The sequence below is a fragment of the Antechinus flavipes genome, chromosome 1 (genome assembly GCF_016432865.1).
Source record: "Antechinus flavipes isolate AdamAnt ecotype Samford, QLD, Australia chromosome 1, AdamAnt_v2, whole genome shotgun sequence".
NCBI lineage: Eukaryota > Metazoa > Chordata > Mammalia > Dasyuromorphia > Dasyuridae > Antechinus > Antechinus flavipes.
In genome coordinates, this window is record NC_067398.1 from 51,454,935 (window position 1) to 51,482,913 (window position 27,979).

The window sequence follows — 27,979 nt, forward strand, 5'->3', positions numbered from 1 at the left end:
TTTTTCTTACCTGTCTTTTTTCTCTATGTCTCTCAACCACAATAATATTGGGCCAAAGTTTGTGAAGAGATATGGGTTTTTTCTTTTTCTTAATTTAAAAAGAAGAAAAGCAGAACATTTTTTACCATTTAAAATAACTCATTTATAGTTACTTTTATTGGAAACTCATAGATTAGAGCTGGCTTAATCTCAAAGACCTTTTAGTCCAATCTTCTCCTTCCACAGAAGAGGTCACAAAGGCTTAGGGAAGCTAAATGACTTACCCATGGTCATACAGGTGAAATATGAGCTGCCTGAGCACTGAAGGAAGCCATGGAAATTAGGAGTCATAGGTGAGGAGGGAGAATATTTCAGACTCAAGGGAGAGGGGATAATGGCAGAATTAAAGTTGGAATGTCCTATGTGAAAAATAGCAAGAAATCCAGTGTCACTGGATGGCAGAGGACATGGAGGAGACTAAAGTATAAGAAGCCTGGAAAGGGAGTAGCCAAGCTATAAAGAGCTTTTAGTGTCAAACAGAGGATTTTAAATTTGGTTTTAGAGTCAATAGGGAGCCACTGCAGCTTGTTGAGTAGGAAGGTTTGTCAAAAGACTTCTGCTTTAGGAAAATTATTATGGGAAGATAATGGAAGATTAATTGAAGTGGGGAAAAATTGAGGCAGGCAAACAGATACATTAGAAGGTTGTTATATATGGTTTCTGTAATAGATGATGATGGTCTGAATCAGAAGTGTGATTAGAAAGAAGGGACGTTCATAAGAGATGCTATGAAGGTAGAAACTAGATTTGACAGCAGATTGGATTGGGATGAACCCAAGTGAGGAGTTGAGGATGACAGGATGACTGTGAGCCTGAGTAACTGGAAGGATGGTAGTGATGAGAAGTTTAGGAAGGATTTGGAGGGGAAAAGAATGAATTCTTTCAGGCAAGTGGATTTTGAGATGCTTATAGGTAATTTTAAAGTCTTCAAAAAGCTATTGTGTTTTTTGTCCTTTGAAGACCAAAATATTATTACTATGTTGGGGTCAAGATACAGTGTGTCCAACTGTGGCTGATCAGACCAATACAAGCTTGGAAGGTGACCATAGCTTGGGCACAAATAGTCCATATGAACATAAAAAGGCAGATAGTGATGGAAACTGGTGTTCAGAAGAGATATTAGAGCTAGATTTAATCTGGACTCTGAGAGTCATTGTCATAGAGATCCTAATAAACACATGAGAGAGCTAAGATCACCAAATGAGAGTGTATTGAGAGAAAAGAGACCTGAGGATAGAGTTCAGAAAGACACCCATAATCAGTGATGCAAATGAAAATGCAGTAAATAGGGCTGCAAAGTCAAACAGCAAAGAGGGAAACCAAGAGAGAGCCATATCATGTTAATCTAGAAAAATCAACTCTGAATGATGTTTCCAGAGAGTTAGAGACAAGACTTCTAACCCTTTCAAAATGTATTAAAAGGGGGAAAAAGGCACTAACAGGTATTTGCTCATAGAGCTAATGGATTCTCCATCATCAAGAGAAGTCAACCAAGGATTTTTGAGACCTTTTTCCCAAGAAAAATGACAAAGAGACATGGAAAGAATATCCAACTTGTGGATTGATGGCCCCAAAGAAATGCAGTACAGAATCAGCTTTTAAGACTATTAATTAGAGTTGTTTTAGGCTGAATCTTAATATTAGTTGTTCTCTTCTAAAAACTAATAATCATTGTCTATTATTATTATTCAATCACTATTTGTGAAGCACTTTGCAAATCTTACAGCACTATATAAACGCTAGCTATTATTATATAATTAAACATAATTTATTTAATCCTTTCAGCAGCACTGTGAAGTGGGTAGTGAATCATTATCCCTATTTTACAGATGAGGCAACTGAGTTTCAGAAAGATCAAGTGACTTCTCCAAAATCATAAGTAATGGGGTCAAGATGTAAACTTAGATCCTCAGATTTCAAATCTGATGGTGGTGGTGAGGGTTCCCCTAATTGATAGACTTTAGGGGATGGTAATGAGCCAGGTCTCAAACAAAAGAAATTCTGCAATGTCTGAAGTAGGTTACTTAACTCTTCGGTTAAGTTCCTTCCTTATCTGTAAAATGAGAAGTTAGCCTCTGAGATCCCTACCAGATCTAAAGCAATGATCCTTAGAATGAGCATTTAGCAACTTTTCCCAGAATTCCTAGTGACACTAAACTGATAGTTTAGTCAAGAAGTAGTCTTGAATAGTCTTTGAACTTATTTCTTGACCAATCAGGTAGACCCTAGATTCACAGGAAATGGGAAAGAGGAGAGAAAAATGTCAGCTGGCTCCGTGGAACTAAAACCACTCTTGGCTTTTTTCCAGCCAATAACTCACTGTCCCCCCTGGCCTGACCTGCCTGGTCTGGTCTGGCCTGGGTCTTTTTTCTAGGAGGACATCCATCTCAGGAAACTGGAAGACAAACACTGGATCTGCAATGCTAGAGCAGATTGCTATGTCGGACAGGTGAGTAAGCAAACTTTTGAGCCCATGGAATGACTTTCTGAACAAAAATAATCCTAGTTCATTTAATTAGCACTTGAGAATTTGCAAAGCACTTTACATAAATGATTTCATGTGATCCTGGCAACAACTTGGTTAGGTAAGTATCACATGTCCCATATTCCCGTTTTGCAAATGAAAAACCTGGGGCTCAAAGAGACTGATTTGTTCATGATCGCATAAGTATCAGCAACAGAGGGAGATATCACTAAGGGGGTGTGAGTGTTAAGCAGGAAAAGTTCATGGATAAAGTGGGCTTGAGATGAACCTTTAAGAATAGGAAAGAAATGGAAGGACAGAGAGGAGGGGAAAGGATTCTAGACCAAAGTTATAACCTATGCAAGGATGCAATTGCAAGAATGACCTTAGGACATGAAAGGGATGGTAAGGGGTTGAACGAAAGGGAAGGGAGAGTTAAGTACTGGATCCATCTAATTCTTCACCTGTGCTTCCCTTTCCTTTCAAAGGTATAAGTTGTGGGTGGACTCCTGCTCCGAGATATTTGGAGGTCTGGATATCTGTGCTGTCAAGGCTGTGCATGGCAAGGATGGGAAAGACTACATTTTTGAGGTAAGTCCGAATCAGGCAGATTGGACTTTATTTGAATGAGGGAAGGAAAGGGCCAAGATGGGCATCCCTTGGTCCATAACTCTGGCTTTGGGATTAAGAAGAAAGCACCCAGTGACCTGGTGGAAGTTCTTAGGGATGAGAAATAATATGTTCATATAGGAAAGTGTTTTAAACAATTGGGTCTTATGGTCCTAGGAATCAGAACTTCCCCTATACTAATACCTCCAGTGATCAAAGAGGGAGAATTCCCAAATTCTAACTCTGGCTGAACTTTCATACTATAAAAACCAGAGGCAGTACCACGTTGTCTCCCAGACCCCTACTTAGATGCCATCCTCCCTGAGAGAAGGAGAGGAGCTAGAAACAAAACAAAACTCTCCACCTCTGGAGTAAGGAATCAGGAATGCTGGCTTCTTATCCTACTTCCTGCTCCTAGCTTGCTATCTGACCCTGGACAAATCACTAAGTTTGCACTGGGTCAGTCTCTCTCTTCTCGAGTAACTTTGAATCACTGTGCTAATACTGAATCCTTGGAAGTGACCCCATATATTTGAATTCATACTAACTCAAATAAATAAAATATGGTCATTGGTCCTCGCTGAATGAAAACATATAGCAAAATTTTAAAAATGCAGATTATTTCATTGATTAATCTCACTAACCACTGGCACTGGCTGTATTAAGCAGGGGACTGTATCCCAGGCACTGTGCTAAACACTAGGAATGCAAAGAAAGGCAAAAACATGCCCTACCTTCGAGGAGCTTACATTCTAATAGAAATAACCAGGAACTGAGTATGATAGGATCATTGCTTTAGACGTAGGGGGACTTAATGCTCTTGACATCCTCTTTGTTCTCCACATACACTCCTGGTCTTTCCTGCCAACTAGAAAAGCATCTGATAAATGGGAATATCAAGGACAAGATATCAGTCCTTCAAGGTGTGTGTTTGAAACAAGGATGGAGAGATGGAGGGAATAAAGATTTATATAGCACCTACTATGTGTCAGATACTGTGCTAAGCACTTTTTTGGGGGGAATATTATTTCCCTAGATCCTTAAGGGAGGTATTGTTAAGTATTGTTATTATCCCCATTTTACAGTTGAGGAAACCAAAACAAAGAGCTTAAATGCCTAGGGTCACATAATATATATCTGAGATTGGATTTGAACTTGTCTTCCTTATTCCAGATTAAGTGCACTGGGCCACTTTGCTGCTTCTGAGGCAGAAAGCAATTTTTATAACCCACAGGAAGAAATTGTCAATGGTAGAATATGGTACTCTCTAGTTCTGGGATTTGGAGGGATCTTAATCTCACAAGGTTATAGATTTAGGGCTGGAAGAGAATTCAGAATTTGCCTCTCTTTTCTGGGAACCCCTCAAAATACACCTTAAAAGAACCCCATCCTCCTATGAGAAGTTCTGCCTAGCTGGCATCAGGACACGTTTCTCCTGCACGCATCCATGTGCACAAAGACCTGTTACTAACCAGGGGGTGGGGAGACCTGGCAGTAGGGAACTGAATGTCTGGGGCTGTCTCGTGTATGTCCGATGGATCACACATTGGAAGGCCATGTGCCCCACTTGTGGCTGGGGGTGGATGAGTAAGTTTTGTGGCACTGTAGCTTTTTGCTTGGCTGAGTCCTCTAATAACTTCCTTTCTGAGAACTCACCACACCCCTGTTTCCAGCCATGGTCCTTAACCACATTTCTCTCTGCTTCTGCTGCCCACTACCTTGTCTCCTTCTCTCTCTCTCTCTCTCTCTCTCTCTCTCTCTCTCTTTCTCTGTGTCTCTTTCTCTGTCTGTGTGTGTATGTAAATATGAATTCTTACTAGAAGCTCAATGACAATTTTGCCCCAGATTAGAGCATTGAAGAAATATTGGGGGGAAATGCCATGAGAAGATAAATTGGGGAAAAAGATATAGGGAGAGAAGCAAAGAGATAGGAAGAGAAGATGAAGAGGTGAAGAGAAGTCAAAGGGATAGGAATGGGGTGGGGTAATAAGAACAGATGGAGAAGGGAGAAGAAATGATGCAGAAATAAGGGGAATGAGAAGGGAGAGGAGATGAGGAAACAAGCAGAATGACAGAAAAGAAAAAACGGGAAGGAAAAATGAGTTAGGTAGGCAAAGATGCTCATGGTAGTAGCCGTGGCCATTGATCGCCCTTAGAATGGATTCCTATTTCTACTACTGGCAGAGTTCTTAGGCCATTTATTCTTCTGAGCCTCTCTCTTTCTAGGTTTTGAGGGATTTAGTGGTGCCCTACAATACCCATTGGAGTGGAGAGTTAGAATCCTAGAAGAAGTTTGGCAGAGAATTGAGACATGGTTGCTTTCTGCCTTCCTGCCTTTTTTCCTTTTTCCCTTCCCCCTTCCTTCCTTTAGCCTTCTCTTCCTCCTTACTTTTCTCCCTTTCCCCCTTCTCTTCCCTTCTTCTTCCATCCTTTCTTCCCTTCCATTCTCCTCTCTTTCTTTACTTCCTCTCCTTCCTTCCTTCTTCCCTTCCCCCTTCCTTCCTCCCTTTCTTCCTCTTTTCCTTCTTCCCTCCCTTCCACTCTCCTCTCTTTCTTCCTTTACTTCCTTTCATCCTCCCTCCCTCCCTCCCTTCCTCCCTTTCTTCCTTCTTCCTTTCTTTGTTCCTTCTCTTCCTTCTTCTCTTCATATATACTGAAGAAAGAAAAAAAGAATAAAAACTCCCAGGGTTGTTGTAAAGATCAAATGAAATTTCATACTAAACACCATGTAAATGCTAGCTATTATCCCATCATGTATATGTCTTGGTTATTTAGACACCACTTCTCACAAATTAAAGAGATGCTGGAGGTGGAAGGGCTTCTAACTGCCAAGTGCCCTATAAATGGGAATTGCTAGTGATGAGAAAGGGCTCCTGCTGTGGATAGGGCTCCGGTCCTGGTTCATGAGCCCTCTGCCCTCTTGGAATGCTTTTTGGAGACCTCTGTAAGAGGGGCATCACTGGGAGACTTCGGAGGCAGCCAGCTGGCACACTGGATTTAGCCTTGAGTCAGAAGGATAAATCCGGTCTCAGACACTTACGAACTGTGTGACCCTCACCAAGGCACTTAACTTCTTTTTGCATCAGAGTCCTCGACCATGAAATGGGAACAAGAACAGCCCCCACCTGCAGGGCTGTTGTGCGGTTAGATGTGTTAATATTTATAAAACACTCAGCATAGTGCCTGGCACATAGTGGGCGCTCTATAGAAAGCTTATTCCTTTCCCCTTCCCCTTCTTTCAGTGAAATACTTGATGACTGGAGCCTGTAACACAGATGTGGTAATAAGTGTCTCGACAGGGTTGGTGTTCATCTGTTTCATCTCAGTAATAACTGAACTGACCATCAATAGGGAAACCAAGAGAGGTCTTGGGCAGAGGCTCCTCCTTCCAGCTGCTCTCCAAAGAGACAGGCTCTTCTGATGGCACATTGTATTCCTTCCAAGCACAGAGGCCACTTGGGCTCAGCTCAGCCCTGTCGCTCAGTGCCATATGCTGCCAACAGTGCCACTGTGACATGTTGACCCTTTAATGCCCATCCATCCCCAGTCCAATCTGGGCACAGCTTCAGAGTCCAGAGTTTGGACCAGCAGGGAGAACAGATGAGCCAGATTTCAGCTCAGTTTAGGAAAGAACCCTCTAACCAATCCCAAGATAGACTGGGAATTCTTTGTAGAGAGATCTAATCAAAGATTGAACAGTCACATGCCAGGAACATTATGGAAACTGTTCTTTCATTTATGGATTAAGTTAGGTGATCCAGAGGCACCTGTTACGTCTTTTGTTGTCATTGTTCAGTAATTCAGTCCTAACTCTTTGTGGCCCTATTTGGTTTTTTTGGTGGGGGGAGGATCAGCAATGACCTTGTCTCTTTGGAGAGCAACTAGGAGGATCCTCTATCCAAGTTGGTCTCTTGGTTTTCCCCCTTAATCATTTGCTCAGACATTGCTGAGATGAAACAGGAAAACAATAACACCACCAAGACTCTAATTATAGTGTCTGTAGACTGGAGAGGTTTGCCATTTCCTCTTCCAGCTCATTTTACAGATAAGGAGACTGAGGCCCATTTCCTCTTCCAGCTCATTTTACAGATAAGGAGACTGAGGCAAATAGGGTTAAGTGACTTGCCCAGAGCCACACAGACTTCCAAGCTGGCATTCTATCCACTGAACCACCTAGCTACTCTTCTAAGTCTAGAATTCTCTAAATCGGTCACCAAGAATAGGATATAGTTTTTAGTTCATATGTTAAAGCACTAGAATATAGGAGTTCTTAACTTTTTTGTATCATGGATCCCATTGGACAACCTGGTAAAACACACACACCCCTTCTTAGAATAACATTTCTAAATGCATAAAATAAAATATATAGAATAACAAAGGAACATAATTATATTGAAGTAAGTAATCAAAAATTTTAAAAATAAGTTCATGGACCCCTAGTTAAGAACCCTCACTCTAGGTGATGTAAAAACAAAAGATAGCAATAAAAATTCATTTTTTAAAAAAGGAAAAGAATTTTAATAAGAATTATTTAGTTAAGAAGTGAAATAGCATATAAGGCAATGAGCTCCCTGTCACTACAAGTGTTCAAATAGAGGTTGGATAACCGCTTGCCAAAAAGTAATTTCTGCCTAAGCTGAGATACTGGAATGAACTATCTTTTGGGTCTTCTCCATTTCTAATCTTCAATGAGAATTCTTGACCTTCTTTATGCCAGGGATCCCCTTGGCAGTCTGGTGAAGTCTCTATATACCTTCTCAGAAAAAAAATTCTTCTTAAATGCATAAAATAAAATATACCAGATTGCAAAGGAAACCAATTATGTTGAAATACATAAAAAATATTTTTAAACCCGTCTCAGGAGGCCAAGAACTATTCATCCGAGTCTATGAACCTGTGCTTTTTTTTTCTTGGGGCAGGTCATGGATTGTGCAATGCCTCTAATTGGAGAACACCAGGTGGAGGACAGACAGCTAATCACTGAGCTGGTCATCAACAAAATGAACCAGCAGCTCTCTCGGACCCCTGCCCTGTCTCCCCAGAGACCCTCAACCACCCAGCAGCCACAGGTAAGTTTCGCTTCAGAGGGTGGGTCGAGAGCCACTTACCGATGAGCCTCTGGAGTTGGGCTCTGCTATATCTTGTATTAGCGCCCTATCCCTACAGGGTACAAGGTAGGGGAAGCCAGTGTGTAGCGTTGGTGGGGCTAAGGATGCTCACTGATGGACTCAAGATTCCACAATGGAACTCTCAAGGCTTTTCTATCATCTCAGTAGAGTATTTTATGTCATGTTTTATTATATTATACTACATTATATCATATCATATACATTTATATCATGTTACATCATTTTTATTATATTGTATATTATATCACATTATGTCATATTATAATGTTCTTACCGGCTCTGAAGGGTTTCAGATACCCTGAAAAGACCACATTCAAGGGTGGGGAACCTTTTTTCTGCCAATGCCATTTGTATATTTATAAAATCATCCATAGTCTATACAAAATTATCAACTTAAAAAGTCAAGCAATGAGAGATTGTTGTACCAGGAGCTCGTCCTCGCCTGAGGTTGCCTTGGTAGGGCCAGACCAAATGATTTCATGGACCACAGGCCAGATGTTCCCCACTCCTGTGTTCATGGACCACATGGACCACAGGCCAGATGTTCCCCACGCCTTAATTCAGAGAACCGGGGGGATTTGAATCTCCCATTGGCTGGGATGATTTGGTAAGTTCTAAGAGGGAAGGGACAACTCTGGTGGTTTAAGGATGGAAAGTAGAAACCTAAACCACACAATCTCCTCTTTCCTAAAGAAGCCTCTGACCCTTCCCAAACCCTCTCTAGGTGAGTAGTGAGTAGAGACCTTCTGTTGCTTCATGAGTTGCCAGTGTTGAGTGTCCCAGAGCAGACCTTCACATGCCCAAAGATGCTTTCTTCAGGGGAAAAGGCTTCTGGGAAATGGTTCACACATATGCTAAGATGTCTCCTCCTCCTCTGAGCTTCAGGCCATTGGCAGGGACAGTGATAGGAAACAATGACACTTCTTTAGAGCTAGAACCATCTTCTAGGAAACCATCTAGAAAAGCAATATTCAAGAAAAAAGGGTTGCTGGTGGCCAGCCAAGAACACAGCTCTGAGCTCCCAAGGCCAACTGAGCTCTGACACAATTGGACATTATCCAAATATGGCAGCCCCCAGCAACCCCTCTACTCTTCCTTGCAGCATCCCATTCCTCCTTCAGATACCTGGAGTACACCTGTCCAAGCATGAGCTTAAGAAAAGCTCCATATATTCCATCAAGTTACACCTCTGGTGTCTGCTTTGCATTTAGGTTACTCCTACAGAATGAGAGACTTTATTCCCTTGAAAGGGATTTCAGGTGTCATTCAGCAGGTAGGGCTATTGTTATATGTCAAAGAGGGGAGAAACCGATTCTGTTAACAAAGTGTCTATCATCCAATCAATCAATAGGCATTAAATCCATGCTGTGGGGTAGATACTGTGCTAAGCCTTCAGGATAAAAATACACAAGTGATCTAATTGCTGTCTTCAAAGAGTTTGCACCTTGCCACCCTAAGTGTCAGAATGGAACTTAGAAATGCTGTTATATCACATGATGTTATATTATTCATGCATTTCAATTACATTTATTTATCTGTCCTCAAGTTCTCTCCCTGCCATAAAATATAAACTCCTCAAAGACAGGGAAAAGCTTTTTTTTCAACTCTAATTTCAAATACTTAGATATTTTTACGTAGATCCATATTTTTATGGATATTTTTTATAAAAGTAGTTTTTTATGGATAGCAACTTGAGAATTGGTTTGTTGTAGGGATTCTGAGTAAGGAAACTTTCTACCCATGCAGATTGGCAGGGACTCTGTAACCTTAAGTACTTACATTAAAAAGATTGGTCAGTGACTTATGAGGGATCACATGGCCAGTACATGTCAGTGGGATTTGAACAGGAGTTTTCTCTACTTTAAGTCAGCTTTCTGTCCATTTCACCATCCTGACTTCCACCTTGCCCTAATTAAGTGATTAAGTAAATTAAATTAAATGCAACATTAACTGGGTCACTTCACCTGCTGAGCTTCATAGAACCATAAATTTGGATGTGAGAAGGACCATAGAGGTCATTAACTTCAATCCTTTATTCTTACGAAGATGGAGACTCCAAGAGGTAAATCATTTGCCCAGGCTTATATTGCTAGTAAGGGTGTAGGGTGGGATTTAAACCCAGGACTACATAATGTCCAATCCAGCACAATCCCCTTGCTTCCTCAGTTTCTTCTTCTGTAAAATGAAAGACTTTGGAACAGAGTGTGTCCAAGTTTCCTGCACCAAGATGCCATGGCTGCTTCTTTTCTGTAAAATAAAAAAACTGGGGGTTCAATGTTTTCTGACGCTCCTTTCCCATCTATATCCTATGACCTTATGTCTCTGTGACCTAAAGTTCAAGTTTTGGCATTTAAAGGAGTAAACTCCCAATTTTGGGATTCTATGGGCTCTTTTCTAGCCCCATTTATGTGGATCATTGCCTTTAATCAAGACCCTATATAAAGGAGGTGCCATAGGGAGTACCCATGACCAGGTTTGGGCAGCTGGTATTGATTGGGTGCCCAGGTTCTCCAGACCTCTGAACCAGCCCTCCATGCTCACAGCGGTATTACCTTCCTGATACTCACCATACTGTGAGCAGACCCTCCTGGCTCTCTGACACTGGCTCAGAAAGTCTTCCAGGTTCACTACACCTTGGCCAACCTCTAGTTGGCCTTTTCTTACAAATGTACCTCTTGCCAAAGAGCTGAAAATCCATTCCATAAGATGTTAGTCATTAGAAAATTACAGCAGGGCAATTAGGAGAACAAAGCTTAATTGCTTCTAAGAGAGGCAAGCCTATTATTACAGCATTGTACTTAACTAGAAGTGATGAAAAGACTTTCTTTCTTTAAAGGGGGTGGGGGGGCTGGCCTATAGTTAGATTTCATGATCTTGGAGCCATATTGAGAAAGGCCGTGGGCTGAGTTCTGTCACTCAGTCCCTCTGTGACTTTAGGGTGTCTGTTAACATTTCTTGGTCTCAGGTCTTTGGAATTTATTTATTTAAATTTAATTTTTAAAGTGTTTTGCAGACAGGTATTGTTGTTAATATTTATCATTGCTGTTTTTGCTATGTTTAAAATAAGAGAATTGGACTGAGTGACTTTGGAGGATCCCCTCCACCTCCATCCCGTTCTAATGTTTTCACAGTGGCAGGTACTTAGACCACCTGGCTCCTCTCACATGGCCATTTATAATAGACCTCTTAGGCTGAGATGGAAACTATTTCTCCCCTCCTTCCTGCCATCGCATCTGGGAAAAGGGCAGAATTGGGGCCAGAAGTCACCCTACAGTGGGTATATGTCCCCTAAATATCTGTTTGCCTCAGTTTCCTCATTTGTAAAATGGAGATCACAAGAGCATCTGCCTGGCAGGATTGTAGTAAAGATCAAATAAGATATTTGTAATCATAGATGCTATAGAAATCATTATTCCTTTTCCATACTTGAGGATATCAGGCAGATGTTTTCCCTATTGCCTGTCACATGCCTGAAATCCTACCTTCATCCTTTGGGTCTTGGAGGCTCTGAAGTTTGGGAAAATTATCTCAAATAAGATAATGTACCTAGAACACTTTGCAAATTACTAATTATTATCATTAACATAAAATTTGAACCCCTCGGGGAGGATGAATATTTTAAGTAAGACAGCATGGTACCCAAAGATCTGAGTTCAAATTCTGATTCATCTGGTTAATAATCCTGCGATCTTTACCTCTCAGTTTCCTCATTTGTTAAATGGGAAGAGGGTCAGAGGGGGAGGGTTAGATGTCCCAGATGTCCTCTGAGGTCCCTTCTGAATGGCTGATCCCTTATCAACTCACACTTTAGTGTGGATTAACGCCCCCCACCCCTTCATTTCTGAAGGGAACAAGACCTAGAGCCTTCCATTCTCAGCGTGACACTGACACCTGGTGGCCAACATTGGTGTCAGCTTGCTTCTCTTAAATTTCCATCCTTATGACTAAGTTTGCCCTTCCCCAGGCTCTCTCTCACCCCCTCACTCCTGCTCTGACCAGCTACCCCTCAGTTTTCTCAGGTAACAGAACAGAGGATTTTAGAGTTGGCAGGGTCCTTCCCCTAAAGCCCTCTTCCAGGAAAGATATTTGTACTAGATCTGGTATATTATGAGAATCTGAGTTCAGATCTTGCTTCTGATATTCAGCACCCATCTACCCTTGGCCATGTCACCTTAATTCCTAGGTCCTCAAGTTCTTACTCTTTAAAAGAAGGAGATGGTCCAGATGGTCTCTGAGGCTCCCTCCTAGCTCTGGAGCTCTGAACCTCTGAATCCCAAGTCCTTATCTATTCCCACTCTCTCCGAAAGAAGTTAAATGGCACCCAAGCTTACTCTAGGGGAGAATAACAGAAAAGAAGTCCTTGGATTTCACTCTTTCTGATATCTCATAAAAATGGCTTTTCCATGTGAAAGAATAGAAATCACATCCCCCTACTGGTTGTTGAATATAGGCTCATTTTACAGATGAGAAAACTGAGGTCTGGTAAGATTTAGGGTTTTGTCCAATGTCACACAATTAGTAGCAGAGGGAATTCCAGCACATGTCCCAACCCAATCCCTTCCCCAATGTGTCATGTTGTTTTTCCTTAAAGGAGTATTTTCAGTTTCCTAAGGGATTCTCAGAAGTCAAAAAAATTTAAGAGTCAAAGAAATGAATTCCTAATGTTAGAATTTCAGGCAGGAATATGAGCAACCTGAGAAAAGTTTTGGAGGAGTGAAGAGTATCCCTATAAGGAGATGCACAGCTACATACTGTGTATTCACTTATTGGCCATATATGGGGGCCTTCAATTTATAAAAGGGGTAGCCTTTCCCCCCATAAAAGTCTCTGAAGAATGTTGATAATAATAACTGACATTTATATGGCACGTCCCAGAATTCTTTAATATCTTTAATATCTGAAAAATGACTTTTGGTATGCCTCATAAATTGCTCAGATGTTTGTAAAACATTAAATTATTTCATTTCCTCCTCACAATAACCTTATGGGATATACTATTAATTCCATCTTGCAGATCAGAAAAATAAGGGTCAGAGACGTTAAAACCCCTGAGCACAGAGTTGGTACCAAAGGCAAAATTCAAGCACATGTAGCAATTTCTCTGCTTCAGCTAGAGTCTTAGGACAGCAGGTAGGATGTCCTGATAGACCTTTGGTCATCCAAATACTATTCTGAGTGTCCCAAGGGAGATATCCTGAGCTGGACCCTTAGATAAGACTTCTGGGGGCACCAGAAGTTACAAAGTCCTGAGGAAAAGAAGAAAGAGGAGGGAGGAGAGAAGGAGGAGGAGGGAGAAGAGGAAAAGGAGAAGAGGAGGAGGAGAAGAGGAAGAGAAAGAAGAGGACAGAGAGGAAAGAAGGAAGAAGAAAAGGAAGAGAATAGGAAAAAGGAGGAAGAGGGGGAGGAGAAGAGGAAGAGAAGAGGAGTAGGAAGAACAAAGGAAGAGGAAGAAAAGGAAGAGAAGAGGAAAAGAAGAGGAGGAGAGGAAGAAAAGGAGGAAGAGGAGAGGAGGAGGAAGAGAAAGAATAGAAGAGTATGAGAAGGAAGAGGAGAGGAGGAAGAGAAGGAATAGAAGAGTATGAGAAGGAAGAGAAGAGGAGAAGAAGAGGAGAAACAGGAGGAGAAGGAAGAGGAAAAGGAGAAGAGAAAAAGGAAAAAAGAGAAGAAGAAAAAGGAAAAGGGGAAGAGAAGGAAGAGAAGAGGAGGAAAAGGAGAAAGAGAGGAGGAGAAGAAGAGAAGGAGGAAGAGGAAAAGAGGAAGAGGAGAACAGAAGGAAAAAAGAGGAGAAGAGGAAAAGAAGAACAGGAAGAGGAAGAGAAGAGAAGGAAAAGGAAGAGTAGAAGGGGAAGGTAAGGAAAAATAGATGAATGAAAAGTTGAAGGGGAAGAGAAGAAAGAGAAGAGGAGAAGGAAAAGGAAAAAAAGGAGATGGAGAACAGGAGAAGAGGAGGAGGAAGAGTAGAGGATGAAAAGAAAGAGGAGAAGAGGAAGAAAACTAGGAAGAGGAGAAGGGAAGGAAGAAAGAGGAGGAGGAGGAGAGGAGTAAAAGGAGGAAGAGGAGGAAGAGAAGAGGAGGAATAGGAGGAAGAGGTGGAGGCCAGTGTCAGGACCCCAGAGGGACTGGCTTATCCAGAGAGTTGGGGCTGTACATGCTCAGGGAGAGCCAGCAACCAGAGCCTGGAGCCCAGGCGGACCTTGAGAACTTGCCAGAGCCGCGATCCCTTTTGCTAGAGTTGAACCTGCAATCTTCAGATGGCATCTTTCACTCTGCCTCCCTCTCCCCAGGGTCCTGGGCCCGGGGGAGGCCAGGACTCTGGGAGGCAGCTAGTCGGAAAGGTCCGGCCTCAGTGTCAGGCCAGGAGCCCGGCCTTTTTCCCGGGCCAGACCCTGGGACCCTTTCCCAATTTCCTGCCTTGAATACTGCTGAGCCAGCACAGGGCCCTTCCTTTAGGATTGGAATGGGTGGGGTGGGGAGGGGAGGGGGCATCTGGCTTCCTCCCAAGACTCAGCAGTTGACTCACTCCGCGTCTTTCCTTCCTCCGTCAGCGCGGCTGGGCCCAGCGTCCTGCCGGGACCTCAGATAGGATCGAGACAAGTGAGCCTCCCCCTCCGGCCGGCCTTGATTGCTGATAATTGCAGGAGAAGGGCCGATCTCTGCCGTGGCCCCCCCTCCGCCCCCAGCCCCACTCCCTCAGCCCTGGTGGGCTGATGGAAACTCGTTTCCTACCCAGTCTCTTTGGCTGGAAGCTGGGTCCCCTTCCCCTCCTGCATCCCCTGGGGAGCACTGAAAAGTTCATAGTTTCCATGAGCAGCTTCAGTCAGCGAGCCTCGAGTCCTAAATGATTAGAGAAGGCCGGAAGGGCCTGGGAGCACATGTGACCACCAAGGGAGTCCGGAGGTCTGGATTCCAATCCCAGCTCCGCTCCCGGCTTGAAAAGTGTCCAAGATCACACCTTACTCTCAAGTCACTCGTCTGGTTTCCTCTCCTGCAAAGGGAAGGAGTCAGGCCAGGGATCTCAAAGTCAGTCTCCTCACTGTAAGCGTCTCTCGGGTGCCGGGCTCTGGGCTAAGCACTGGGAATACAAGGAATACTGTTCCAGCTCTAAATTTTTGGGGTCTTATGACCAAATTATTTCATCCAAACCCAATCACTTTACAAATGAGGAAACTGAGGATTAAATGCTTGATGTGACACAGTGAATTCATGGACCAACATCTAAGCTCCTGTTTTCCAGTCCTCAGATCTACGGGAGGAAATTCTGATTGAGGCTGGAAGATGAAGGCCCTCTCTTGGAAATCCTGGGTCTAGAGCTCTCACTTATAATATTTAGGAAACTCCAGGTCTTAGAGACCTTCTATTTCAGCCATAATTTAATTAACAAGGCAGAGCTCTACCCAGGTCTGGGAGGGTTGCTTTTACTAATACGGACTATCTCTTCTTTCTGGGGGACCCTTCAAGACAATCTGTGACACCCCCTTTTCTTGGGTCCCCCTCTCTTTGCCCCCCAATCTATAGAAAATATTACCATGTTTCTTGTGTCCAATAGGCTTGGAAAGGCAGAAACCCTTCCCTCTAGGAGAAAGGAAATTTTGCCTTTCCTCTCTGAGAACATCCTCTCAAGTCTCTGGTTATTTTAGTTTTGGAGTGTAGGTGTGGTAGATTGAACAGCTCCCACACTTTACCTCTGCTTCTGTTGAGAGCCCAGCTGTGACCCTCTGGATACCAGAGCCCCCATCAGGGTTGGCATAATACCAGATGGCTCCAGGCCCAGCAGCCAAAGTTATCTCCCCCATTTCCTTTCAAAGGGTCTGCAATTCCACTATTAGAAATTCATTCCTTTGGGTCTGAGGCTTTAGGGGGCCTTCTCAAAAATGCGAATAATGCTGAAAGAGGAAACACCTTGAGCCATTAGGAGCTAAGACTTCAGTCCCTGAAAGCAGGACCCTGGAGAACGGGATGCAGGATGCTCCAGAAGGTCTGGGAAGGGAGGCGGGAAGGTGCCAATTTACACTTTGCTGACTCTTCAGTTTTGCCCTTCCCCTCTGCCATTAGAATTGCTCAGAGCTCCCGGGAGACTGTCGATCTCTGCTCTGATCTCTAGGGCTCCCGCATCCCTGTCTCACTCTGACAGCCATCACCGATCTGCCAGGGCTGCCCACACCAGGAAGGCTATTTAGAAGTGGGGCCAGAGGGCATCCAGCTTTTGTCCCTGGTCCTGCTGGTCTATGGCCTGGCCTGCCTGGTGCACATCCCAAGATGCTACATGACATTGCCCACCTGTTTCCTTGGGCCTTGGCTGAAAATCTGACCCCCAACCTTGCCTCCTGTGCTTGTTGGGTTCTATTCTGTTTTCCTTAGGCCTTCCTGCCTGACTCACACCTCTGAATCCTGACCTTCAACCTATAGACAAACCAGGCTTTAATTAACCTCTGAATGTAGACTACTACCTACTTAGCTGGGCTCCAGATTATGCATGTATCCCCTGGTTTTCCTCATCAATTTTGCCTTTGGGACTCGAGATAATCATACATCTGCTAGGAAATGAATTGTTGCTCCTCTGCCCTTCCCCAGTAGAATGTGGTACTTTGGAAAGAGCATTAGTTTTGGAGGATCTGAGTCCAAACCCGACCTGCCATGTTGTGTGATCTTAGGAAAGCTGCCTACCCTGCCTGGGAGTCACCTACAAAATGAAGGGGTTAGCCTAAGATGGCTCTGAGGTCTTTTCTAGTTCTACGTCTGCAATCCCATGCTCTCTAACCCAAATACCTTCTCTCTGGTCCCATTATGGCATTCTCTGCATCCTGGACATAATGCCCCACCTTTTGTCCTGGATCCAGAGCATGGGGAATGGAGCCAGGATGGAAATTCTCATTCCCACTGTCCAAACTACCCTTGGACTGTTGTCTCCAGGAGGGATGCAGGGAGGGAGATGTGCTCCCCAGGAATTGATGTTCTCAGGCATCCCTGGGACCAAAGATAGAACCTTGAGGAAGCCAAAGCCCAGAGGGGAGAAGCCCAAAGCAGAGAGAAGGAGAAAGGAGCCAGAAAGTCTCGGCCTGGCAATGACCGGCCCTCTGAGGAATGCTCCCCCCTCTCTGCCCCCCCAGAAACCTCCAGGACACAGGCCTGATGGAGCCCAGGGGAGGCCGGCAGCTCCCCAGCCTGGCCATTCCCAGGCTCTGACTCTTTGGCTGCCCTGACATTCCCCGTTTGGGGATTAGAAAGGAGCTCATGATCTCAGCCCGTACTCAGGGCCTTCTGTCCCCCAACCCCTCACCTCCAAGCCTGTCTTCAGTGTCAGAGGCCAAAGGAAAACTAGAACAGCGATAGAGTAGAGTGACCAGGGGTCTCAGAAAGGGCTCAGGCCTTGAGAGTTAGGGCCAGCTAGTACGGCTCCCTCATTGTATAGCTGGGGAAACTGAGGTTGAGGGAGGGCACCAACTTGGCCAGGATCACACTGCTAGGGAGTGTCTGAGGCTGAATTTGAATTCTGCTTTTCCTGTCTCCAGACAGAGATTCTATTCATTCTAGCTCTCTCCAACATATAGTAGGTATTTAATAAATGCTTATTTCAATTGTCCTGAAGTCAGGAGTCCTGAATCTGAATTCCTCTATGTAACCCCCAGGCAAGGCAGAAGCTCTCTGAGCCCAAGATCCCTCATCTGTAAACTAGAGCTAAAGATATTGGCCTTTATCTACCGCAAAAGGCTCTTGTTAAAAAAAAAAAAAAGGAAAAAAAAATGCATTTTATAACCAGCAGCCTGCCCCTTCTTCCCAGCTTTGTAAATAGGGGCTATTACTACCTGAAATTCTACTGCCTCTTAGTCAGCCAGCTTTAGACCTAGAAAGAGGTGATCTCTGAGTTCAACTCATTGTTAAGGTTAAGAAACCAAGACCTGACCATTCAGGAACAACACATTGTCTTTTTGTTACAACTTTATTCCTTGCAACATGAAGAGTGTAGACTTTCCTGGTTAAAGAGACCTTTAAACAGGGAAATGGCAGGAAGCTTGGGAAAGAACTGAAGGTGAAATTCAGCTTATCTACCACCTTTATCTTGGGCCAGCCACTTGTCTCAGTTTTCCCCTCTCTAAAAGGCATAATATGACTCTGAGACCCCTTGCCACTCAGCATCAATGATCTTAAAATTTCTAGTTTCATTTCCCACCTTTTCTTTCTTTCTTTCTTTCTTTCTTTCTCCCTCCCTCCCTCCCTCCCTCCCTCCCTCCCTCCTTCCTTCCTTCCTTCCTTCCTTCCTTCCTTCCTTCCTTCCTTCCTTCCTTCCTTCCTTCCTTCCTTCCTTCCTTCTTTCTTTCTTTCTTTTTTTCTTTCTTTCTTTCTTTCTTTCTTTTTTTTCTTCTTTCTTCCTCCTCCCTCCCTCCTTCCTTCCTTCCTTCCTTCCTTCCTTCCTTCCTTCCTTCCTTCCTTCCTTCCTTCCTTCCTTCCTTTCTTTCTTTTCTTTCTTTTTCTTCTTTCTTTCTTTTCTTTCTTTCTTTCTTTCTTTCTTTCTTTTTTTTTCTTTCTTCCTTCCTTCCTTCCTTCCTTCCTTCCTTCCTTCTTTCTTCCTTTCTTTCTTTCTTTTTTTCTTTCTTCTTTCTTTCTTTCTTTTTTTCTTTCTTTCTTCCTCCCTCCCTCCCTCCCTTCCTTCTTTCTTTCTTCTTCCTTCTTCCTTCCTTCCTTCTTCCTTCCTTCCTTCCTTCCTTCCTTCCTTCCTTCCTTCCTTCCTTCCTTCCTTCCTTCCTTCCTTCTTTCTTTTTCTTTCTTTCTTTCAGAAGCAATTGGGGTTAAGTAACTTATTTAGGGTTACACAGTAAGTGTTAAGCACCAAAGATTATTCCCACTGTGCCATCCAGCTGCCCCTCCTAACCTCCCATTTTAACCTGAACATCTCTGGACAGCACTCTGTCTCACTTAGCAAGCTCAGTAATTTTATGGGGCAGAACTGGACAGTTCTGATGCTTATTCCCCATGTGATCTTGACAATGAACCCCTCTGACTTGTACTGCTACAAGTTTCTTTCTAAAGTAATAAAGTTGAGCTCTGTGCTCCAGCTCTAATTCTTAGAATTAGAATAGTTTTCCTCATGTTGAGCCTCAATCAATTAAGAAAATATTCCTTAATGAGCGAAAAATCCTTTGTTAAGTGTTTACAATGTGCAAAGCACTGGAGATACAAATAGATCCATTCCCTGTTCTCCAAGATAACACAAAATGGAAAGATTCAACTGAAGATGGGAAAGCTCCATGATCTTTGGGGAGCCACAGCAGGACAGGCAGTCTTGCCTCTTGTTCTGGGTCATTTCTACTGATAAAATTCTATCCCTTGCTCATGTGAACCATTGACAGTGTCCTCTAAATGTTGGGCATTGTGCCCAGTGCTGGGAATGCAAAAGCAGTGAAGAAAACAATTCCTCCTCACAGGACACACTTGCCTCTCTTGGTATCCACAGCACAGAGTACAATGCCTGGCAATTAGTAAGCACTTAATCATTGTTTCTTGTTGTTTTTTGTTACATTCTATGATAGAGATGAGCACATATAGTGTAGATGACATAAATATACAATCAATACAAATATGTATAATGTAGTTAAATAGAAGTTACCCTCATGCTTCTGGGTCCCTTCTTCCCTGAAAATATTTATTCTCTGAGAGAGGAAATAATTAAAGATCTCATCAGACAACACTCAGGTAGAGATTAATTGGTCCACAGCAGCAAAGATAGACATCTGGGGGAGATGAAATCAGGGGAGAAGAGCACTTGGGGGGACGAGCATCAGGGGAGATGGACATCTTGGGGAGATTGGCATTAGGGGGAGATCTTGCTAAGAGAGGAGAAAGATACCAAAAGGAAAAATAGGTGGGAGACAAGAGACAAACCCACACTTTCCACGCTGGCAGAAGGCCCTTGCGGATGACAACTCACGACCCCATGAAAGGGTCAGTGCTTCCAGGCAAGGACTTTGCTGAACTCCAATATCCCTTTTAGGGCCATGGGAAGACTAGCCATGTATTTGTCACATATCCTCCCCATTTCTGGGAAATACCAAAAAGCCACCTGAAAGGGGCCACAGCCCTTTTTCTTGACCACTGCCCTTGGAATGTATAGTTTGAAGCCTTGGAATTCAAATGACTTGGGGCTGCATAGTAGGAGATCTGTTCTCACAGACTGACTTGGACACAGCTGAAAGGGCAAGCCCGGTGTTCTAAATCCCGATCTGTGACTGACTCTGCCCTTCCAGCACCTAAGCTGTATGAACTTGGGCAATCTCTCAATTTCTTTGAAGCCCCTCACCCATACCCAAAGTTTGTTTGACTGAGAGATTGAAGTCTGAGATAATTCCAGCTTCCATTGTCTGAAGTCTTTTCAACCTTCTTGTGTATTATCCTTCAAAATCTCCTTTAGACCTATTATGATTCAAATAACCTCGAAAGTCTTGGAATGGAATGAAATGAATGAAAAATCATATTAAACATTCACTATGGGCCAAAAATAATCAATCCAAAATATCTATTAAGTTATCTACATAATCAATCAAAAATATTTATTAAACTAAATACAAAAATCAATCAAAAATACTTATTAAGCTATGTACCATAATCAATCAGAGAATATTTATTAAGCTACCTACGTGCCTAGAAACTGGAGATAAAAAGATGAAGCATGAGACAATCTCTATTCTGCAGGAGCTAAAACTCTCTCCAGACAAGGGACTTCCCTCCCCTGAAAGAAGAAACCAACTCAGAAAACCCCCTCAACTTCTTCCAGTGGATCATATAGACTTCTTCCTTCAGATTAGAAAAATGACTGATGATATGTGCTCTCAGGGAGCTTATAATATATAATATGGCGAGATAAGACCTTGTGCAGAAGATAACTAGAAAAAGTCAGACCATATGCAAAAGATCAAATCATAGAATCTAAAAGGTGAGAGGAATTTGGGGGATGATCTGGTCTTTCTTTGCTCTAAATGCTGGAATTCCCTCATTACTGATGACTAGTTATTGGGCCATTTCCCAAAGCAAGCCATTCTATCCTTGAGTAGCATTGTTACAAAATCTTACTTATATTGATTACAAATCTAGTTTGTGGGGTGTGTGTGTGTGTGTAATGGACTATAAGGAATTTAGAGGAGATACTATAAAGAATAATCATTTTGAACTAAGTGGAAGGGAAGGCTTCCTGGCTATAGGGGAATTTTATTGAGGTTTGGGGAAAGAATAAAATTTAGCTCAGTAGAAAGGAAGAGAGGGCATCCTACTTATAGAACTTTAGAATGCCTGAAACAAAGAGGACCTTAGAACAGAGAACAGAGAATGTTGGTGCTAGAGAAGACCTCAGCAATTACCTGGTCCAGCTCCCTCATTTTGAGATGTCACTAAACAAGGAAGATCAAAATGAATAGAAAAGCAGATAGAAAAATCAAAGTTCCATGCTTCCTCAAGAACACCGATGATTTCATCCGTAGTGAAGGTGTGTGTTGGGAAGCAGTAAGATTTGGGGCTCTGGTGAAGATTTATAAAGCCTTGAAAATAAGGGCAAAGAATTTGGATTTGGAGTGAAAAGCATTAGGGCACCACTTAGGCTTATAAGTGGAGGAGTCACATAATGAGGAAGATGTTTAAGGAAGAGTTAGCTGTTAGAATGGATTAGTTGGAGAGAGGCTGGAAGCAGAGGCCATCTAGATGGATGGACAAACTTATCCATGTGTGACATGATGAGGGTCCAGCCTCCAGTGTGATAGAGAGGAGAAAGTGAATATGGAAGATCTTTGAGGGAAGATTGATCCCCTGAATTGGCAGGAGGCGGGGGGTAGACATTGTCTTGACTTTAATGTTTGGGAAGAAACTCATTTCAGACCAAGGACCTCAGAGTCAAGTTTGTGTGTCCTTATCATGATTGTTAGAGTGGTTGGTTGCTTGCTTTGGCCTGTATGGTATAATGTAATATGTAATATATGGCAATAGTATAGTATAGTATATTATTGTATTATATAGTATAGTATAATATTGTGTAGTATAGTAAATATAATATAGCATTGTATAGTATAGTATAGTAGTGTAGTGTAATATTGTATCATATAATATAGTATAGTGTAATATTATAGTGTAATATTGTATCATATAATATAGTATAGTGTAATATTGTATTGTATAGTATACTATAGTATAGTGTAATATTGTATTGTATTGTGTCGTATAATATAGTATAGTATAGTGTAATATTGTATAGTATAGCATAGTGTAGTATAGTATAATATGGTATAGTACAGTGTAATATCATATTGTATTGTATAATATAATATAGTACAGTATAGCATAGTGTAGTATAATAGAGTATGGTATAATATGATATGGTATGGTGTTTAGTGTGTGTATAGTATAGGACAATATAGCATAGCATAGGATAGCATTAGATAATACAATATGATATCATATAGTATGGGTAACTAAGTGGTGCTGTGAATACACAAGCCTGGAGTCAGGAATACCTGAATTGAAATCCAATCCCAGAGACTTACTAGCTATGTGGCCCTGGACATGTCACTTAACTTTATTTATCTCAGTTTCCTCATCTGTAAAATGATCTGGATGGAAAAGGGAATGATAAACCATTCCAGTATCTTTGCCAAGGAAACCTCAAATGGGGTTACAGAATCAGACACCACTGAAAAATGATTAAACAGCAACAACAACAAAATATTCCTTCAAATGAGAATAAGTTGAAAAGTTAAACAATTATTAACTCCCTAGTGTGGATATGTTTATCACACCCTTTCCAGGTCTTACGATCTTGAGAGAAGATTTTTGTAGGATGGCAAGAAGAAAAAGAAAGAGGAAGACAGAAAGAAGGGAGAGAGAGACAGACAGAGACAGACACACAGAGAGACACAGACACACAGAGAGACACAGACACAAACACAGAGACAGAGAGAAGAGAAGAGAAACAGAGACACAGAGACAGAGAAAGATACAAACTGACAGAGACAGAGAGATACAGAGAGATGATTGATCCAAAGTTCGAGACACAGGGAGAGAAGAATAGGCAAGGGAAGACAGAACTGGGCAAGAAAAAGTAGGTGGATTCATAAGCAGGTCCTGTATATCTTCAGGATGCTGAAGGAAGAAACCACATTTTACTTACAGGTCCAGGGTACAAAACCACACTCTTTTATCTTTCATTGTTGGAACATTCGTCTATCATATATCCAGAGGACGGTCCCTTTTCCAGGTCCTCTCTTTCTCCTTCCTTCCTTCCTCCCTCCCTCCTTTCATTTCTTCTTTCCTTCCTTCTTCTTTCCTCTTTCCTTCCTTCATTTCTTGCTTCCTTTGTTCCTTCCTTCCTTTTCCTTTTTCCCTCCTTCCTTCTCTTAGGACTGGAGTCACCAGTCCTAACGTAAAATAGGACCTTTGGCCCTGCTAAAAATCAATCAGAATTCCAAGCAGATCTGCAGTCTTTGGATAAAGTAGTAGTCCAACAGAGCAACATGGCCTTGAGCATTTTTTTTTTTTAACAAGCTTAAAAGCCTGAGGAACCTAGGAACAAATAACCATTCCCAATAATTTGGGCTTCAGGTGTCTTTCCCAGGGAGTCTTCAATCAACTTGATCCCTAACCTGTTTCCCCTTTCCCCAGATGAGCCCAGAGTTGGGGAGCCAGGCCCAATTCTGAAATGCTAGGTCTATCTGGGGTTTGACACATATAGTGCTCTCCTCCCTTCAGGTTGTGCTAGGAGGTTTGTGGGTTCCTAGGTTGCAGGGTTAGCACTAGAAGAAACAGGGGAGTCCAACCTGCTCCCGACACTGGAAAAAATGAAGAAATACCCTCAAGAGAAGAAAAGAAATTAGACGGGGCTAAGAGGACTGATGGCCCTAAGATGGGCAAAAATCTAAAGGTTGAAAAATTGGGAGAGGGAATTATTACCCAGACCATAAACCTCCTCAACTCATGATCCATCAACATTCCAAAGGCCTTTTGAACATATGGAGAAGGGAGGGCCAAAGAGGGAGCTTTGGGGTTCTCGGGGGTGACATCGGGGGTTCATGGTGGTGATTTTTAATTTATCTCAACTTTTTGTCTTTCAGAGTGGGACCTTGAAGGATCCGGATTTGAGCAAGACACCCCCCCAACGCCCCACCCCTCAAGGTTGTTTACAGTATATTCTCGACTGTAATGGCATTGCAGTAGGGCCCAAACAGGTCCAGGCTTCCTAAGTGTTTGCTAGTACATCCTCCTTTCAAAGCAGAAATTTCAAGCCAAAAAATGAAAAAAAATGAAAGAGAAGGAAAGTGAAAAGGAAAAAAAAAAGGCACCCCCTTCCCATATCCCATCTCAGTGCTCTTTTTCTCTGCTGATTGGACTGGGTGTTTTTCCTATGCAGTATCAGCTCTTGGGTCTGGATGTTTACTTGTTCCTGTCCGTGCTTGTAATGCTTACTTACGTTTCTCTGTATAACTTGTGATTCAGGGCTGTTTGTCAACAGTGTACAAAAGCGACCACAAAAAACACAAAAACATTGTGCCTCTCCCAAGTCCAGGCGGTTGTATCCTCTGGATGCATGGACAATATTCCAGATGATCAGGGGCCACAGGAGCAGTGGGAGACTGGAGGAAGTGGGGAGCGGACACACAGCGGGATGTCCAACCCAACTCCCCCAGGCCCACTCCCCGCACTCTGCCCCGGGTTTTGAGTGATAACCCCTTTGCTTACCTCTGTGAGTGTGTGAGCTATTTAGTGAGCCCTGCCTTCTCTTTCTTTCTGCATGACTAGTGTAGATAGAGGTTTCAAAGACTTTCAAGGTCGAATTGCGCTATCTCTGTCCACTGACTTCAAAGGCATTCCTCCTTTTTTCATTTGCAAACATTTGTCATGATTTAAGTTCCTCAGTATCTCTGACCCATAATTTCTTTCTTTTCTTTTTTCCTTCTTCCTTTCTACCTTCCTTCCTTCTTTCCTTATTCTCTCCCTTCTTCCTTCCTCTCTCTCTCTCTTTCTCTCTCTTTCTTTGTTTTTTTTCTTTCTATTACTTCCTTCATCCTTGCCTCCCTCCATCCCTCCCTTTCTTTCTTCCTCCCTTTAACTGTCCCTTCATTCTTTACTCCTTCCCTCCTTCTCTTCCTTCCTTCTTTCCCTTCCCTTCTTCCTTCCTTCCTTCCTTTTTTCATTCATTCATTCCTTCTGTCCTTCCTCCCTCCCTCTCTCCTTTCTCTTTCTTTCTTTCTTTCTTTCTTTCTTTCTTTCTATTACTTCTTTTATCCCCACCTTCCTCCACCTTTCCCTTTCTTTATTTCTCTTTCTTCCTCCCTTCAACTGTCCATTCTTTCCTCCCTCCCTTTTTCCTTCTCTTCTTTCCTTCCTTCTTCCTTCCTTCCTTCCCTTCCCCGTTCTTCTTTCCTTCTTCCTTCCTTCCTTCCTCCCTCTCCCTTTTTCTTTGTTTTTTCTTTCTTTCTTTCCTTCCTCCCTCCCTTCCCTTTTCTTTTCTCCCTTTATTCCTTCCTCTATGCCTTCCTCCCTTCTTCCTTTCTTTCCTTCCTCCTCTCCTTTCCTTTCTCCCTTCCTCTATTTCTTTCTTTCCTCATCTTTTCTTCCTTTCCTTTCCTTTTTTTTAGTGATGAAATGAGATATAAAGACAAGAATCTTTCCACAAACTGATTCTATATCTCCTCTCTCTGCCACAGCCTCTCCCTTCTTTTGTTTTATTTTCCTCTTCTTTCTATCATTAACCTAATTATAGCTCCAAACTCAAAAAACTGACGTGCAATATCCAAGCAAAATTGTGAGTGTTTCCTGTGTGCGGATCTTGGTTCCGCTAAGTCATTCTTCTTTGTTGTCATTGTTTCTGAGTTGATGGTCTGTGGGCTTCTGTGGAACTGGGACCAATCTATATTTCCTCACCCTACCCCATGCCCCAACTCTCCCTGCCTCTGGAGATGAGCACTTTACTGAAAAACAACAACAAAAAATGTTGAAAACCTAGGCAGTCCCCCAGCATACATTCACTCATTCACTCTGCCTCCCAGGGCACTGCCAAATGAGACCAAATCTAAAGCAAACCCACTTCTTTGGAGTGGCTACACTGCCTGAAAGAGGGCCCTTGGCTTGGCCCCCCATTTCCCACCTCAGATCCCTAATCACCCCCCCAAAAGAACAGCGGACCAAGAGTTCTATCCCGGGAGAGACCTCTTCCTTTGGGAGATGAGACCTTGTTATGTCAACTCCTCCTGCTCAAACTTGAGCTTGTACATATTAAGGCCAGCACCTCTAGAAGAAAGTCAAAAGGGGAGAAGAGAGACTTCTCTAGAGCCATAGCTGCTGATGTTGCTTTAATGAGTCTGTTTCAGCAATGGGAACAAGCTCCAAGTAAGGGATGAGACCAATATTACAATAACCTAAGCCTTGTCTGGAGCGTCCCCAACAACTCTCCATCCTCTGACAGGGTTAGGGACAAGGCACAGTAGCATCAGACCACCTGTTGAACCTCCTCTGACAGAATATACTGTTGTCCCTGAGGCCTTCATGCCAACCGCTTGGCCTTGGGGTCCATGATAATATTTCCCTCCCAGAGCCACAAGAATCAGTGATTTACACTTGAGGGCCCCTCTTTTGGATTCCCAAGTCTAATGGATGAGTTGGACCACTGGTATTACATTTCTATGAGTAGTCAACAGACATTACTACAATAAGGGCCCTTGTCCTATTTTCTCAGTTTATGGTATATTTATATGCCGTGGGAAATGGGTTGGATGTCACTGTGTATGGCCAGTGGTCTGTCCCTTAGAACATAGTTATCCTTTTGTCTCTGTGTATGTATACATATATATGTATGTATACACACACACACACACACTTTGGGGGGTAGTATAGAATCAGATGCATAAATACCTCCAGATCCCATAGAAGGGAGTGAAGAAAACTATTTCCTGGAGGGAGGAGTACATCTTTTGGTTTCCTTACTTTTCTGTCTAAATGGCGGTGCTGGCGATGGTCGGTGGGTGGTGCTTGTCTGCATGTCAGTGTGAACATTTACAGGTGCTTTCCACGTGACATTTGTGAGCCATGTATGCAAAGTGTAAAGTGGCCATTTGAACTCTGTCAGGCTGCAGATTGTGACCTTAGCAGAAAGCCTCTTTCTTAAGAGCAGGGAGGAGGCGCGATTTCGGCCGCTCCCGCCGAATCTCAGTGGATGGACCAGCCTGACTGTCCTCTGCCTGTCAGTTAGCATGCTTAGGGACAACCCCATAACTGTGGGTCGAGGGACAATCTTGTCACAGTGTAGGACTGCTGTCCAGGTGTTTGTACCCATTTCTTTTCTGACTGTTGTCCCCCTTTCTTTTGTACTGATCCAGCTGAGAGATTCTCAGCCAAATGGTGGAAGTATCTGTGTGACTGCAGCATCTCTCTTCTGTGAAATCTCTTGTACAGCTCAATGTGTAATAAAAAAAAAAAGTTACATCTGTCTTCAGTGTAAAGTTGTATAGTTTATGGCCCTTCGAGCATGTCTGTACAAGTGTGAGGACTCTGAGTTTTCGGTGCTGGTTGAGGGAAGCTGAGAAGGCAACCCATGTTGTTTTCAAAGGGAGTATATTGAGGGGAAGAATGCCAAAGTGCCTCTCCTACCTTTGTGAGGTGAAAACAAAAGGATGAACATGAGTGTGTTTGCTGATAGACAAAGGATTCTCCTAATTATCTAGAAGACCAGGTAGAGTTTTCTCTTTGAAAACATTTGTTTTGAACTTGGAGC

At 42.9% G+C, this 27,979-nt stretch overlaps 1 protein-coding gene across 1 annotated transcript in view; it reads left to right on the forward strand.

The window, feature by feature from the left end:
• The window catches only part of SYN2 (synapsin II), a 262,810-nt gene that overhangs the window by 226,597 nt on the left and 8,234 nt on the right, over window positions 1-27,979 (forward strand). Inside the window, exons 8-11 of the mRNA XM_051982468.1 lie at window positions 2,414-2,488; window positions 2,992-3,094; window positions 8,032-8,181; window positions 24,324-24,384. Of these exons, the coding sequence (XP_051838428.1) occupies window positions 2,414-2,488; window positions 2,992-3,094; window positions 8,032-8,181; window positions 24,324-24,384 (389 nt within the window). The remainder of the gene's footprint in view (window positions 1-2,413; window positions 2,489-2,991; window positions 3,095-8,031; window positions 8,182-24,323; window positions 24,385-27,979) is intronic.